Source organism: Neltuma alba, unplaced genomic scaffold, assembly GCF_004799145.2.
Source record: "Neltuma alba isolate B1F8T4 unplaced genomic scaffold, ASM479914v2 tig00000129_pilon, whole genome shotgun sequence".
Taxonomy (NCBI): Eukaryota; Viridiplantae; Streptophyta; class Magnoliopsida; order Fabales; family Fabaceae; genus Neltuma; species Neltuma alba.
Window position 1 is genome coordinate 53403 of NW_021631928.1, and position 14391 is coordinate 67793.

The 14391-nt window shown below is 34.6% G+C and overlaps 2 protein-coding genes, 1 long non-coding RNA gene and 1 pseudogene across 8 annotated transcripts in view; 1 reads left to right on the forward strand and 3 right to left on the reverse strand.

Moving 5' to 3' along the window:
- LOC114747438 (peptidyl-prolyl cis-trans isomerase D-like) overlaps window positions 1-14391 on the forward strand; it is a 23197-nt gene continuing 8806 nt past the window's right edge. Inside the window, exons 1-8 of one of the 6 annotated variants that reach the window (XR_003740387.1) lie at window positions 1-273; window positions 835-963; window positions 1074-1128; window positions 1270-1361; window positions 1661-1685; window positions 2138-2199; window positions 2324-2441; window positions 2516-2713. Coding sequence is in view for 1 of the 6 variants with exons in the window: in XM_028935969.1 (XP_028791802.1) it covers window positions 886-963; window positions 1074-1128; window positions 1270-1361; window positions 1661-1685; window positions 2138-2199; window positions 2324-2371 (360 nt within the window). In the remaining 5 variants the exon portion in view is untranslated. Of the gene's footprint in view, window positions 274-834; window positions 964-1073; window positions 1129-1269; window positions 1362-1660; window positions 1686-2137; window positions 2200-2323; window positions 2443-2515; window positions 2714-14391 lie in introns of those variants that run through there. The other 5 variants (XR_003740385.1, XR_003740389.1, XR_003740388.1 and 2 more) reach the window with 5 other exon arrangements.
- LOC114747348 (15-cis-phytoene desaturase, chloroplastic/chromoplastic-like) lies at window positions 3909-5972 on the reverse strand (annotated as a pseudogene).
- Window positions 10313-11094, reverse strand: LOC114747681 (uncharacterized). The gene is made up of 2 exons (XR_003740398.1): window positions 10991-11094; window positions 10313-10911 (listed from the first exon to the last, which is right to left on the reverse strand). It is a non-coding gene; the product is annotated as an uncharacterized LOC114747681 (long non-coding RNA).
- LOC114747175 (peptidyl-prolyl cis-trans isomerase CYP95-like) lies at window positions 11101-12770 on the reverse strand. Its single transcript, XM_028935497.1, has 7 exons — window positions 12636-12770; window positions 12496-12550; window positions 12245-12336; window positions 12078-12102; window positions 11470-11508; window positions 11249-11369; window positions 11101-11119 (listed from the first exon to the last, which is right to left on the reverse strand). The coding sequence occupies exons 1-7, from the start codon at window positions 12711-12713 to the stop codon at window positions 11101-11103; spliced, it is 429 nt and encodes a 142-aa protein (XP_028791330.1). The 5' UTR covers window positions 12714-12770.

A 14391-nucleotide genomic window follows, 5' to 3' on the forward strand; every position in this document is an offset into this window, starting at 1 on the left:
TCTCCTCCTGGCGCCTCTCTCGGCCTCTGTTCCTCCGGCCTCCTCTCTGTTCGAGGCCTACGAGGTCGCGCTCGCACCGTCCTCTCCGCCACTCTCTAGACTCTCACCGTACTCAGTTACTCACGGCGAGGCTCGAGTTCGGGGGCTCTCCTCTCCTTCACTCGGACGCAACGCTTGACGGACGACGGTCCTCAGCTCGTCGCCCCTTCGCCCTGTTTCCGACGCCACACAAGGTTGACACTTGAATCTCGGTTCTTCTGCTTTCATTCTGATGTAATGAGTTTTTCTACGCCCCTTTTACTTTTATTTAATATACACCTCATGATTACCTGATTCCCTCTGATCGCGAAGCTTTATTAGCTTACTAGCAAACCTAATGTTGACAGTGTTTTTTCGGAATACAGCCCTCTGCTTCTGATTATTAGCTCTCATTCTACTTTTCATATTACAAGTCCAATTTTGTCACTTTTCTTTCTTCCTTGATTTCATCTAATTACTTTTTTTACCTTTTCTGTGTATTTTTTGTGTCTTTGTAGTTTATGTTTATTGAATGTATTTGAGATTAAGCGGAAAAGAAGAGTATTTTGAAATCGTTATACCCAATTGTGTCCAAGAAAATGTGTGTGGGGACAATAGCAATGTTGCATACGATGTGTTTTTTTCCCTTTCAGTTAGAATTTCACGGTGAGCATTGTTTTCCAATTGTTGAATGGAAATCTGAATAAAAAAGTCATGTTATAATGTGTGCTGGTATTAGCGTCTTATGCAATACTACTTGATATCAATAATTAATTGATGTCCCTTTGCTGACTTCTGTGACTTCAGTGACTTCAGTGGTTGTTGGCCTGATTTCTGATTCCAAAAAAAAAAAAAAAAACAGAGAGAATGGCAAAGAAGAAGAATCCCCGGGTTTATATGGATGTCTCTGTAGATAAGGTGTATGTTGGAAGGATGATTTTTGAGGTACTGGTTTTCTTTCCAATACTTTTGAATTACAATAATTATTGTGATACATGATGAGGTTTTTTGTTTTTGTGGATTTTGCAACCTAATGAATTCTTTCATTCGTTCAGCTATTCGAAGATGTTGCCCCTGCAACCACAGAAAATTTCCGTGCTTTATGTACTGGTAATAATTTGATGGTTTTTGCCCTTAGTAAAACTGAGTAACTAACTAATTGAAGAAGCCCTTGGACATGCTAATGTATTTAGATTTTATGACTTATGATACATGTTCCCCATTTCTCACCTAGTTTTCCTCTTTGTTTAGGTGAGAAGGGAATTGGGCCAAAAACAGGTTTGCCCCTACATTACAAGGGTTCTTTCTTCTATCGGTTTCGGAGGGATATCTCCTATGTGAAGGTATATCTTTTACTCTTGTTACCTCTAAGATCATTTTCTTGTATTGTAGATCTACCCATCATGTTGTGGTTGAAGTTGATCATGGCTCTGTAGTGACTCCTTCTTTAGTCTATTATCCTTGTTTATAGTGTAGGATACATGGTTGACGATCATGAGTGCTTTTCTTGAGAAGTAGTTTTAAGTTTGTACTTGCTAATTTATCCATCTTATAATGCTAATAAGTTCCATAATGTCCAAAGCTGTTTTTATGCATTGTGGTATCTTTAACTTTATAATTATAGCTGGTTTTCATTTTGCAGGGCGGGGATTTGGGCGGTCGGAATGGTATGTTTTTGAAGATTGTAGTTTGATACAATACAATTAGTCACTTTCACGTTTTTGAAGTTGTCCATATCATGTTTTTGGTCATACCATCTTGTGTAGTTGTTACTATTACTAATTAAATAAAAACATATTCATTCTTTTTATCATGCCTTGCATGAGTTATGATGTGAATCTGTGTATATATAAGTCATTTAATAGGTCTTTGTTGTATTCAGTTGATCCTTTTCCCTTCTTTTCTTTCCTTTTCTTCACTATTTGAAGCTTAATCCAGTTAGGTAATACTTTGTGAACTATGTTTGGAAGTTGAATATTTAGAGTGAGTTTTTCATCGTTTGCATTAATTTCAAGTATAAGTTTATGGTCCAATGCTCAGTTTTCTATAAATTTCTCCCTTTACATATTTTCTATTTGTACACCTCATGCATCTCATTTTTTTAAAAATATTTTTGCAGGTACTTGTGGGGAAAGCATCTATGGTGTAAATTTCCCGAGTGAGAATGCCAATAATATCCATTTAAGTTCTTACTACATAGAATGCAATAATTTAAAATATTTTCTTCTCAAAGACATAACTCAAAATGTCTGGGTATATATTTTGGTAAAAAGGATATTTACATTGTTCTTGTGATTTATTTCAGATGAGACGCCTATACTTAAACATGATGAACGAGGACTTCTTACCATGAACATTGCTGATCGTTATGGAATTGGGTCACATTTTGTAATCACACTGAAACCAGATTCGGGTCTTGACAGGTTTGTTTATATGTTTAGCATTATGTTCTATCTCGTTTTTCCCTTTCTAATGGGTGGCTGGGGTGTGAATACAGATTGCCTGGTCTTCAAATATTGCATATGTAGAAGTATATAATTTATCAATCCTATTATGTGAAATCTTTGTATAGGTTTCATGTGGTTTTTGGAAAGATTATTCGGGGATTCAAAACATTGGGTAAGATTACAGAGGCGCCTGTGGGTGAGGGGGCAACAGTTCAAGTCTCAGATTGTGGTGAATATGCTAGAGTTGGTATGTGGGTGATAAGTGCAATTTTATATTTATATAGGTGTAGATTTTGAATTTATTATATTAAAACTATAATCTGTAATTTGCAAATATTTTACACTTATTTATATTATTTTAATTACTTTTCTCTTTAAATTTAATTCTTATGATAGGAAGTGATTCTATGAAACTACTCACTCTCTTTTATTTTGCAGGAGAAAAAAGAAAAAGAAAAGAAAAGGAAGAAAAAAAGAGAAGGGAAAAGAAGAAAAGGCACAAAAGGAACAAAAGAAGTGAGAAATAAATGATAAGCTTTTTGCATATTCCATGTCAAATATTGCAGCTCCTGCTTCACAGTGCATATGTTGTATAGTTATTGCTATGATAAGTTTTGCATGGTGAACCACATTTGTTTTATCATTCTACTTATTTGATGATTCTTGGTTAGGGAAAAAAAATATGGATTGCAAAAATAGCAACCTATTATATGATGATTCTTATAATTTAAAAAAAAAAAAAATTGGCCAAAACATGTTGGTCAAATCTAGGATTCCATCATTTCAACTAAGCCTTGACGACGAGAGATCTGAAAGACGTGGTGGTAGAGGCTGAGTGATTCTGCTGTTTTTCGATTTTGTTTCTGTCAGTTGTTTTGCGTTTCTCATAGTTTCTTTATGCTTCGGCTGGAATTGGTGGGTTAGAATTGAAATTGGAATGGAAATCTGGACTAGAAATGGAATAGGAATTGAAATTCATGTTAGATGATTGTTTGGTATGTCATATATCTAAATTCCGCATTGGAGTTGATTTCAATCAGTAATGGCTGAATTGAATTCCATGGGCCGACCCATGGAATTTCTAAAAATTCCATAGAATTCTGTCTTGTTTCTGAAGTTATAGGGTCTTTTAGTATTTAGACATTTAAAAATATTTTTTAATTAAAAATTATGAGTATTACCTGTTTTAAAATCTCATTTTCATATCCATTTTCATTTCTATTCCCATTAAAATCAATTCCGTCATACCAAATGGGCCTTGGTGCCTTGGTGGTTGTAGTTTTGTTGTTTGTTATGAGCTTGAGGTTTTAGTAATTTATACCCTGGACTCATTAATTAAGCCAGAAATCCTATTTCATTTCATATTATTTTTTAATTTTAGTAACACCAAAATAATAAAACTGGGATATGAAAATAATAAGTGAAATGAACAGATGAGCGCACCAGAACTTGTGTTGCCGCCAGCACCAGAACAGCCTAAGAACAGTCCCAACATATTAAACAAAATCACATAGTTATAAGTGAAATATTTAATTATTATCAGCTGCATTATTCTGTTTAATTTCACGCTTTAATTAGAAGCATGATCTGAAAACCCGGGACCTGGGTAAGCTTTATCATCCTAGACCCTACCTGCGGCAGAATTCCTTTTTCCCACGCCATTTGAGATTAGTTCAGGTAGATCTTCCCTTTTTTTGTGCTTGAACCGGATGCCGGATGATATGAATTTTTATGATTCATGAATAATAATTATCACGAGAGATCAAATCAAGTGAAAAAGTATTTTAGAATGTTTTAAATTTCTCTTCATGAAAAAACGAATTATATAATTTTTTTTTCCAGAAAAATATTTTATCAATTGAAATACATTACTTTTATGGTGGAGCTAATGCTTTATCCTTCAATAAAGCTTCTGCAGCTCTTCTTCCTGAGACCAAAGCACCATCGAACGTAGCTGAGATCACATAATCCCCACAGATATATAAACCCGACCTGATTCTCTGATCCTTCTTTAAATTCGTGGGAGGCCTTTGATTGGGCTGAGCAAACCCGACCCTGTAAGTTCTCAAGTGCTCCCATGCCCGAACCGTTTTCTCCCCAAACCAACTCGAAAGTTCTTCCACAACCTGAGCCGCTAAATCTTCATCAGACACGTCCTCATACGACCCGATTAGTGTTACGGATATCAAAGCCTTGTCGGGCGGGCCGTATGATGGAGCCACATTGGTTGCGAAAAACATGTTATTCACTATTCCTTTACCCGACCCATTCAGGAACAGAACCGGATCTTTAACCGGGATTGATCTCGGTCTGCTTTGAAATACAAACAAGCAGTGCTCCGAACCGGGGTCTTCGGAGCCGGACCGCCCTTCCCGCCAACAACTTGACAGCTTCCGGTTCTTCAACCGCCAGAATCACTCCTAGCTCACTCCTCACAACTTCTCCGTTCTGTAATGTTACAGACGGCGATTCGGATTCATCAAGATTGATTGAAGTTACTTTCGAGTTGAACAAGATTGAACCGGAAGGCCGCAACCTGGAAGCAAGTTGTTCTGGAATGGCCGATATGCCCTTGGCCGGAATAGTATTGTCGCCGAGAGCAAGACACTTGAAGATGAAATTAAACAACCTGGAAGTCGTTTCGAGCTCTCTGTCGAAAAAGATTCCGCCGAAAAATGGCCGGAAAAATCTCCCGATGATGGAATCAGAGAACCCTATCTGCTTTAACAAATCAATCGTGGTTGATTCATCAGCACTCAAAATCTCTTCATCGGATTTGGTCAATAACTGGACTCTCGTGGCGCCGATGAGTAATTTGTCGACGACTGAACCGATAGGATTCGCTAGGGATCTGGCGGAGTCCCAGAAATGGCGAAGAGGGTCCGCAACGGTGTGGAATTCGCCATTGTAGAAAATCCGAGCTCCTGAATAGAACCTCTGGAGGTCGAGGCTTTCATAATTGAGAATCTTTCGGGCTTCAGGATAAGCAGTGATGAAGATTTGGAATCCGCGGTCGAGAAGAAAGCCATCAACGGAATCAGTACGGACGCGACCGCCGACGGCGTCAGAAGCATCGAGGAGGAGGAAGGGAATGCTGTGAGAGTTGAGGTGGGTGGCGGCAGCTAAGCCGGCGAGACCGGCTCCGATGACGATGACACCAGTTTTGGGAAGGGAAGGGGTTTGAAGAGGAAGTGTTGTGGTGGGGGAAAGCTGTGAGGAGGATTGGAGATTGAATCTGAAACGTCTCTGGGTGGAGGAAGAACAGATGCAGGAAGGATGAGAGCAGGGGAAGGAGACGGTGATAGCCATTGGATAAGGTTTTGGGAAAGAATTGGGACGTGGCTTTTGGGCCTTTGGAGCGGTGACTGGTGGTAACGCCCGGCGGTGGCATTTTTTTTTTCACATAAAAAAATTGAAAATTCGGATTAGGATTCACATCCTCTTAAAACCTTTTTAATAAAAATAGACGTGTACTCCTTTAAATTTATATTAAGTTTTAATTTAGTTCTTTAAATGTTTTTAATTTTTTAAACCTAATATTGTTAACCTCATTAATAGAAAACACTGATTCAACAACTGACTCAATGATTTTAAAATTATGTGTAAGTATTTAAATGTTGACTTATTAATTTTTCATTTAAAATATTTAAATTAAAAATATTCAAAATAAAAACTTACTTTTATCAACAATTTGTTTAAAATTTAATAATTATGAAATAAATAATTTTCTTTCCTTACTTTTTATCATTGAAAAATTATCTAATTAATCTTTAAAATTTATATTAAAAAATTTTCAAAAATTATAATTATCAGTATTATTATTAACTTTTATACTAGATCCAATATTATTCTTAATTTCATGAAAATTCAAGGGTAAATCGTATAGAACATGTTAGAAAATTTACCCATATGAAATAATTATATTTGACGGCACCTTTAATTAAATTTTATTTTAAATATTTTTTAATTTACATATTTCAAATTAAAAATTAATATGTTGGCATTCAAATACTGAGTTATTATTTTGAAATCCCTGAGTGAGTATTTTCCATCAATAACGTTAATGATGTTAACATTAAAGAATTAAAAATATGCTTTTTTAAATTTAAACCAAATTTGAGTTAAAGTTAAAAAAACTAAAAATATATTTTAACTATTTTTTGTTTTTTTGTTCTCAATCATTTCTTCACCTTAGATCGTATTTGCGTCATGTAGTTAGTATAAAGTCTATTATCAGGGTCTCCACTTAGCATGGCTGCAGATGCAGGGTATGTATTTCTCAAGTCCTAAATATAAAGCTTATTTTATAGTATAAATTATACTATAAAATAGATTTTATATTTAGAACTGAAGAAGTACTTTATATTCAACTTTTTCATGATTTTAAGTTTTGTCTTAACCTGATGATCTCAGAAGGCAGAAGAGTGGCAAGTTGTTCATTCACGAATCAACAATAATTTTTATGCATTGTAAAGAAATACTGCCTGCTGTCCTTGTTTGTATAATAAAATGTTTTAATCTCATAAAGCTGCTGAATTTATTAAGATCTATAGTAGAAGATCAAGGAAGAAAAAGGGAATAAAAGAGAACGATAGTACCGCGTCAGAGGATTATCCCATTGGTCCTGGTTGTGAGAAAAACCTATTCATAACTCGATGATGAACATGTCCCGAATTCATAAAATGAATTCACAAGCTTTGAGCCAACCAGATTCACTGGCTGCATTCTTGAAATCCATCCCAAGATGTAAAATCAAGTCACCACCATGAACCCCCCTTCTGGGAGATAAAAAATTATTGGGCTTGTTTGTTTTTGTTTTTTATTTTTTGTTCTCAAAACAATTTTATAAATTATTTTTTAGAATGAGTTTGAAAAAAAAAAAAAGGTTTGGATGATTATTCTGAAAAATTACATCAGAAAATGAACACATTGAGATAGGAGAGTGAAGTTTGGAGGATAACTTAAGTACTCAAATAGGAAAAAAGTCATCGACCGGAGAAGAAATGAGTTTTCAATTTTTTTTAAAAAAAATAAGAAATTGGAAAAAGCAAAAACAAGCAAATATTTAAAAAATTATTTTGGTTTTTTAGTTTTTAAAAACACCTAATTAAAAACAGATTAACAAACAAGTTTTTTTTTTTTATATTTCTGATGTTCTCAAAACCCATTCTACATAATCAGCTATTGACTATTTTTGTTTTTAAAATTCCAGTAACTACTTTAGTTTTGGTATTGACTACTTTTGTTTTTGAAACTTTAGTAAATTCTTTTTTTTGGCCATTTATAGCTATAGTTTTGTTATTGATTATTCTTGTTTCTCATAATGTTAAACCTTTTGTAATTTCCCTGTTGGTGGAAGAAGAACCCCCCCCCCCGGGTGAAAACCTGAATTCCATTAGCACAATAGATAGAAACACCAATAACAAATAGGAGGGGGCTAGCATCCTTCGTCATCTTCCATCTCCTCCTCAAAAGATGGCAGTTATCAAAGATGCAATAACTCCTTTCTAGCGTATAATAGTATTTGGCAAGTTGGTCAGGCAAGGAAATGTCTTCTCTAAAAGTACGGTTAATCCCAGCCAGCCACTTCTTACAAATAAGTAAAGCTAGCTTCATCTATATCGTCTCTAAATGGATGTATAATATCACAATCCCTAGTCAATAGATTGATAACTTCAATACAATTAGAAAAGCGATAAATACAAGTATAGACCACGAGCCATCCCGATCAGATCAACCCAACAATAGCAGAAGGAACACTAGCGAATTCGCAAGTGAAGCCATAGATCTACTGGTCTCCATATCTCTAATAAGACCACCGGATCTACTTCTACCATTCTCAAGTACAGAATCATCTACCTCCACCTTGACGGTGCCTTCAAGAATAACAGGAGCATTTGTTTCATTCATGTGATTATAAAGCGTGTTTCTTCTAAGAAGGTCTTGACCTGTACCCACTCTAAATAAACTAGCGTGGGCATTCTGATTCTACAAATTAGCTTTAGGGAATGTTTAGGTAGAACCCAAACCATGGTTTTAAAAATGTTTTTACGATATACAAAGAAAATTTGTGAAAGAGTTTGTTTCGTTTTGCGGAAAAGTGTTTTTTAAAAGCACTTTTTGATATTGTCAAACACTCTTTTAGTATCAAAAGCATATTATATCTGGGGACCCAGATATCACAACAAATATAACAAAAAAGAACAAATCATTGAACCTTCTTAACATGACTCAGCCCAAGAATTTGTTTTTTAATAAATACTGGATACCATTGCCTTAAGAAAATAGTACAACTAAAAAACAAAAATTAAAACCTAACTTCCTTTCCTCATCATCTTCTGCCTATTGAAAAAACAGGTAGAAATGATCAAGAATACAAAAATTGTTATCGTTACTCTAGGCAGACTTGGCCAACTAATCAGTATAAGAGTTATCTTAAGCCAAATTTTTTTACATCCACTAAGTCATAATTATGCAGCATTTATTTTTAATAAAAATAATACTCCTCCAGTCCTTAATATAGGACCCAATTGGTGAGTTGGTTTTGGTCCTAAATATAAGACTCATTTATCATATTTATCAATTATCTCTAAATTACCCCTATGGATACCCTTTCAACCATAATTAAGTAGAAGAGAAAGATGAGGTGTTAAGAAATATGATTATGGTATTTTAAGAAAAACGTGTCATATTTCTTATAATTAACTAACTTACCTAACTTCCTTAATCTAATCAAATTAGTTAAATAAGTCTTATATTAAGGATCGGAGGAGTATTATAGATTTTTGAATCACATAATTGAAAAATTAAGTACAAAGATCGAAATGCTCCCGCGAGACCTTGTCAGTTGTCACATGCATTGCCTGAAATGCTAGCGTTGCTATTACTAGAAAAGGGACGAATTCCAAGACAACATTTGAACCTTCAGCAGAAAGATTAGAACAACAGTTATCATGTAACAAATGAAGCAGCTTCAGTATTAGCAAGTGGAAGGATACTGACATTTCTGCATTATAAAAAATTTCTCAGACTGAACCGCATTACAAGTTTTTTATTTCCTTTATGATTCCTGAACGATTTTCTGACATGAAACATGAGAGAGAGAGATAGAGAGAAACAGCAAGAGATAAAGAAAGGGCGAAACTTGTCTAGTCCAACACAAGGAAACAGATCGAGAATCTTTTCGGTATATCTCATCATCACAGTGACGCACTCCTCTGTTCTCTCAATCCCTTTACAAGTTAGATAACCCAAATCCTCAACTCCAAGTCAATTCTCAGAGTTAAAAAATGGCAGTAAGTGATGCTTTTTGTTAGCCATATCATATTGGAGATTGCTTTTCTCCGCCAGGAATTCTGTAAACTAGCCACCCTTTCATCATCTCATCTTGTTCCTCTACATTGAAACCATGCTATTTCTCCCGGATCAAACAGCATGAAAAATACTTATTTCTTAGTTTTCTTCATTTTTCCCTCAGAAATCATTCCTCTTTCATTATATATATGAGCCTGTATCCCCAAAAAATCGAGACAGTTTTGTTCTTTTTAATGACAGAGCTGAGATTTCTTGCTTTTGGTTTTTCAAACACTAAGAGGCTGCTTGGGAGAGCTGTCTGATGGAAAACAATATCAATTTTCCACGCTTCATTATTCTCCTTCCACCTAGTTATTGGACAGCTTCTATGATTTATTTTACATGATTTTTTTCCCTAAATGTTCAAAATGGATTAAGAAAACTTCCATCGATTAAAAATCTATTGCGAGTCTGCTAGTGTTTTAGTTTCATGATAAAAAGGTCATTCTGCAGTAGCGGCTAGCAACTTAGCATCAAGAATAATATTGACTTAAAAAACCAAAAAAAATCGACGAGTAACTTACTAAGAAATATACAACATATGCGGACCTGTCGAAGAAAGGCAGATCCTGCTGGATCAATAAATTTGACATCCCATCATTTGAGTGTTAAAAGAATTTTCTGGAGCTTAACCCTTAATATGCTAAACCAAACAAGCATCAAGAATCTATAAATCTCTCGACGATTTCCTCAGGCAAACTATTAAAGACTGGGAAGCAGTAGCATTGTTGCTTAAATAATGGTACTGTATTAACCACGATACAAGCAAGAAAATTCAGAGGCAATGCAGCGCTTGTATCCTAACTATATGTATATAGTTTCTAAAAGAGAATTTGCAGCAAGGATATCCACCCATCTTAATTTCGTCTAATGTTTCGGCTGGACTTGAGGAATCCCATGATATCTTTGTGGCGTGTTTTAGGTACATGTTTCATCTTTGTGAAACTCTAGTTTTATGAAGAGATTTTGAACCTTTTGGTTTTGGAAGAGATGTCCCTTCTTGCCCTCTCTTCTCCCATTCCCTTAGCATGGTTTTTACTTGCTCTTCGAGGCTGACAAGGCCTCACAATCACACCAGGAGGAACATAATCAGCTGCAAATATATTTCAGACGATGTCACGCAACATTATTATCATCTTTAACAGAACTAAAATTGTCAGAATGAAGTTTACCATTATACGACATGCCACAATTCATAATTTCAATTGGCATGCTGGAACAATACTTTCCAATATCCCTTAATGTAGCCAGCCCTTGCACAAGCTTTCCGAACACCACATGATTACTGCAACAAGTTCCAACTAAGAGGATTAGTATATTAAAAATTTCAACAAATGTAATGTTTGCACACCGAGAATTTTATAGTGACAACCCAACTGGTCATGAGAAAGGGGAAAAAAGCAAAACAAGAGTTAGTTATATAAATGAACCTGTCAAGGCTTTGATCAGCTTTCAATGTGATCAAAAAGTGAGAACGACATGCTTCTAGATCTCCTATTGGCATGGACAGAAGCCCTTCTTTGTCGTGCTTGAGGTTATTTGACTCGAGAACTGAAATAAATCACAATGTTAAAACTCTTCATCGAAATAAATAGACAACAACATCATGGGAACTTTTAAAAAGTATGAGTTCAGGGTCTAGCATTCTCACCTGGGAAATGAGGACCATAGGTACTTTCTACACATTCCCCTGCAAAGTGATTAAAAATGAGATGTAGAGGTGGGAGAGTAGACATTATATCTAGGAAGGAGAAGAAATGATTAGCAAGTTTGGAAAATTATAGCAACCAAGGCATCGGAGCAAATGAAACTTATAATTGCAATTAACATTGCAATTAAGATCATTCAATGAAAAACTTGTATAAAAGTAAAACAGTAATTTATATAAATTGACGGTTTACATCTACATTGTAGTGAGTGGTTAAACTTAGGATTTCCAAACAGATACACTATTTGACCACTAATTTAGAAATACATCTTAGGTAACAACGTTTTCAATTGGGGAAAAATGATCACGTTAAAATCCTCAATTGCTAGTCTTAATTCAATCTTACTGTTTAAATAGCAGATACAGAACCTACTCAAAATCAGTATATCAAAATGTAATATAAAATATATGACAGTAATTAGAAAGAGTTAGAAATTGCATCGATAGAAATTGACTAAATGTGAGTGAGTAAATGTATCGTATCAAATTATAAACTTAAGAAAGCAGTGAAGTGTGCCATGCTAAGGTCAATGCATCAATAGAAAACTTACTAGTTTCCCAACCGAAAACACCCCCCTGCAAAAGGAAAAGTAGCTATAAGTCCATAGTCTCGATGGCAAGTGGCAAAGAAAACGGTTTTGGAAATTAAAAAAGCCTAGTTAGTATCATGAGATGGACAATTCAGAAAGTACACGCTCAAAATTCTACCAGTACATACTTTCACATAGGAGCCACCTTTCCTAACCTTCTGAAAGAAAGTATTTGGGTAACGCAGACGCTTCCTAGTTTTTGGACTGACTCCCTTTTCTCCTAAAAAGAAAGAAGATTAAATGAGGAATGGGGAAGTCATATCATAAACCATAAAATCAAAATAAATTAGCACATCCAAGGGCTCGTTCAATTAGTGAGACTGTAATTGCAATACAGGAAGGTTCTGCTAGGGGGATATTAACGAAATCAGATTATTACCTGTACATAGAGCACGGAAGTTTTCTGCAGTGAAGGGGGCAATGTCATAGAATAGCTGGGAGGACAAAAGAATTCATTAGGTTCCGTTTTTACTCTCATAGTCAAAATTGCAAAATTCAAAAGATAAAAACTTCAAATACCTCAAAAACCATCCTTTGATGGGGGCGCTCATATATACGGACATCCATAAAAACAGGGAATTTCTTGTCCTCTGTCATTGTCTTTCTTTCATGACGCAGGGACAGGACACCACTCTACACGACGGACGAGGCAGGGGCAACACACCGATAGTGGTTCGCCGGAGAAGAAGAGGCGAGATCGTTGCTGGGTGAGGGTGGCTGTTTTTTTGTTCCCCGGGGGGGGGGGGGGAATTAATTTGCGATGGCAGCGTATCTGTCAAGATGAATGACTTTCTCTCTTTTTCCCTTTAACAAAATAAATAGCCTTCTTATGTGTTGTTATACTACCTCTAATCCTCGACATAAAAATTAGTTGATTAATTTATAAAAATTAAAAAATTTATTAAGCTAATTATTTGTAATAAATAAATACTGTTTTTTTTAAAATACTCTTACTAATCATATATATATTTGATAAAAATTTTAAAATCCACAATTACTATAAGAACAACCTTAAAAAATAAATAAATATAAGAAACAAAATAAATTGAGATCTTATATTTATGATCAAATTGAAATTTAAACTAGCTCTTATCAACAAGAGGTAGTATTAAATTATTATAATATTTATTCTGTTTAGTAGCCCCTCCAAATTACTAACCCATAGTAATATATCCTGTTGAATTTACGTAATGCGGACCAAAAACGTAATTTTATGAAATAACTATGAATTTAAATTTATAAAATAACTTCTAAATTTCAGTTCATTTTATAATTTCCAATTTACCTTTTTTTCATGGATATCTTAATTCTTTTGTATTATTTAAGTTTTAAATCTAATTTTAAAAAATTGTAACTCCTTTACTCATCATGAATTATTTCTATTTGTTTTTTGTTTTACATTATATATTTAAACGTAAGATTTTGAAATAGGAAAATGACAAAAAAAAAAGAAGTTGAAAATTACTAAATGCCAAATGAGGAATGTCAATAAAAATTTGTTGTCATTTGCAAATTCAGTATTGTCAACAACAAATAAAATGTTATCACCAAATCTGATTTGGGATTTAGTAATTTTCGGTTATCTTTTTTGTGATTTTTCCTTTTGAAATTTGTTCAATGAGTATAAAATAAGGAAAAAAAGGTCGAACCAGACTGGACCGCTGATTCAACCAGAAAACCGGTGAACCAGCTTAAAGTCCGATTTGATGTAATAGTTAGGCAGGGGACCAATTGAACCGGTAAAAAACCAGTTCAACCGGTATGGAACCGGGTAATCCCGATTGGCTGGGTTACCTTTTTTTTTTTTTTTTGGATATCTAGAGAAAAAGGGAAGAAGGGGGGAAGTGGAAGGGGTCCAGTGAATAAACGATGGAAAAGAGGAAGAAGATAAAACATATACTAAAAAGAAAAATAGTAGAAATAAGAACGAAATCAAGAATTAGAGAAACACGAGTGAAAAAATTGAATGTCTCACTTATCTATCATTTGAATCGTGCTTTTGGTTGTTTCTTCTGCTATAGCTGGTAAGAAAGAGATGTCTAAGAGCAAAAGAATTTGAGAAGTGAAGAAGAAGCCATTTGTTAATTAAAAACGTAAGTTTCCGAGGCTTCACATAGGGAGATGGAAAGTAAAAAAATTCCACTATGGATCTGCTTTAAGTCTGCACCAAGTTCGGTCACCAATGCATGGGCCTATGATATGCCCAAGGCATTGGGAAATTTTAAGTTGAATTATTAATTTTTAAATCAATTCAATTAATACATTGTTTATTTAA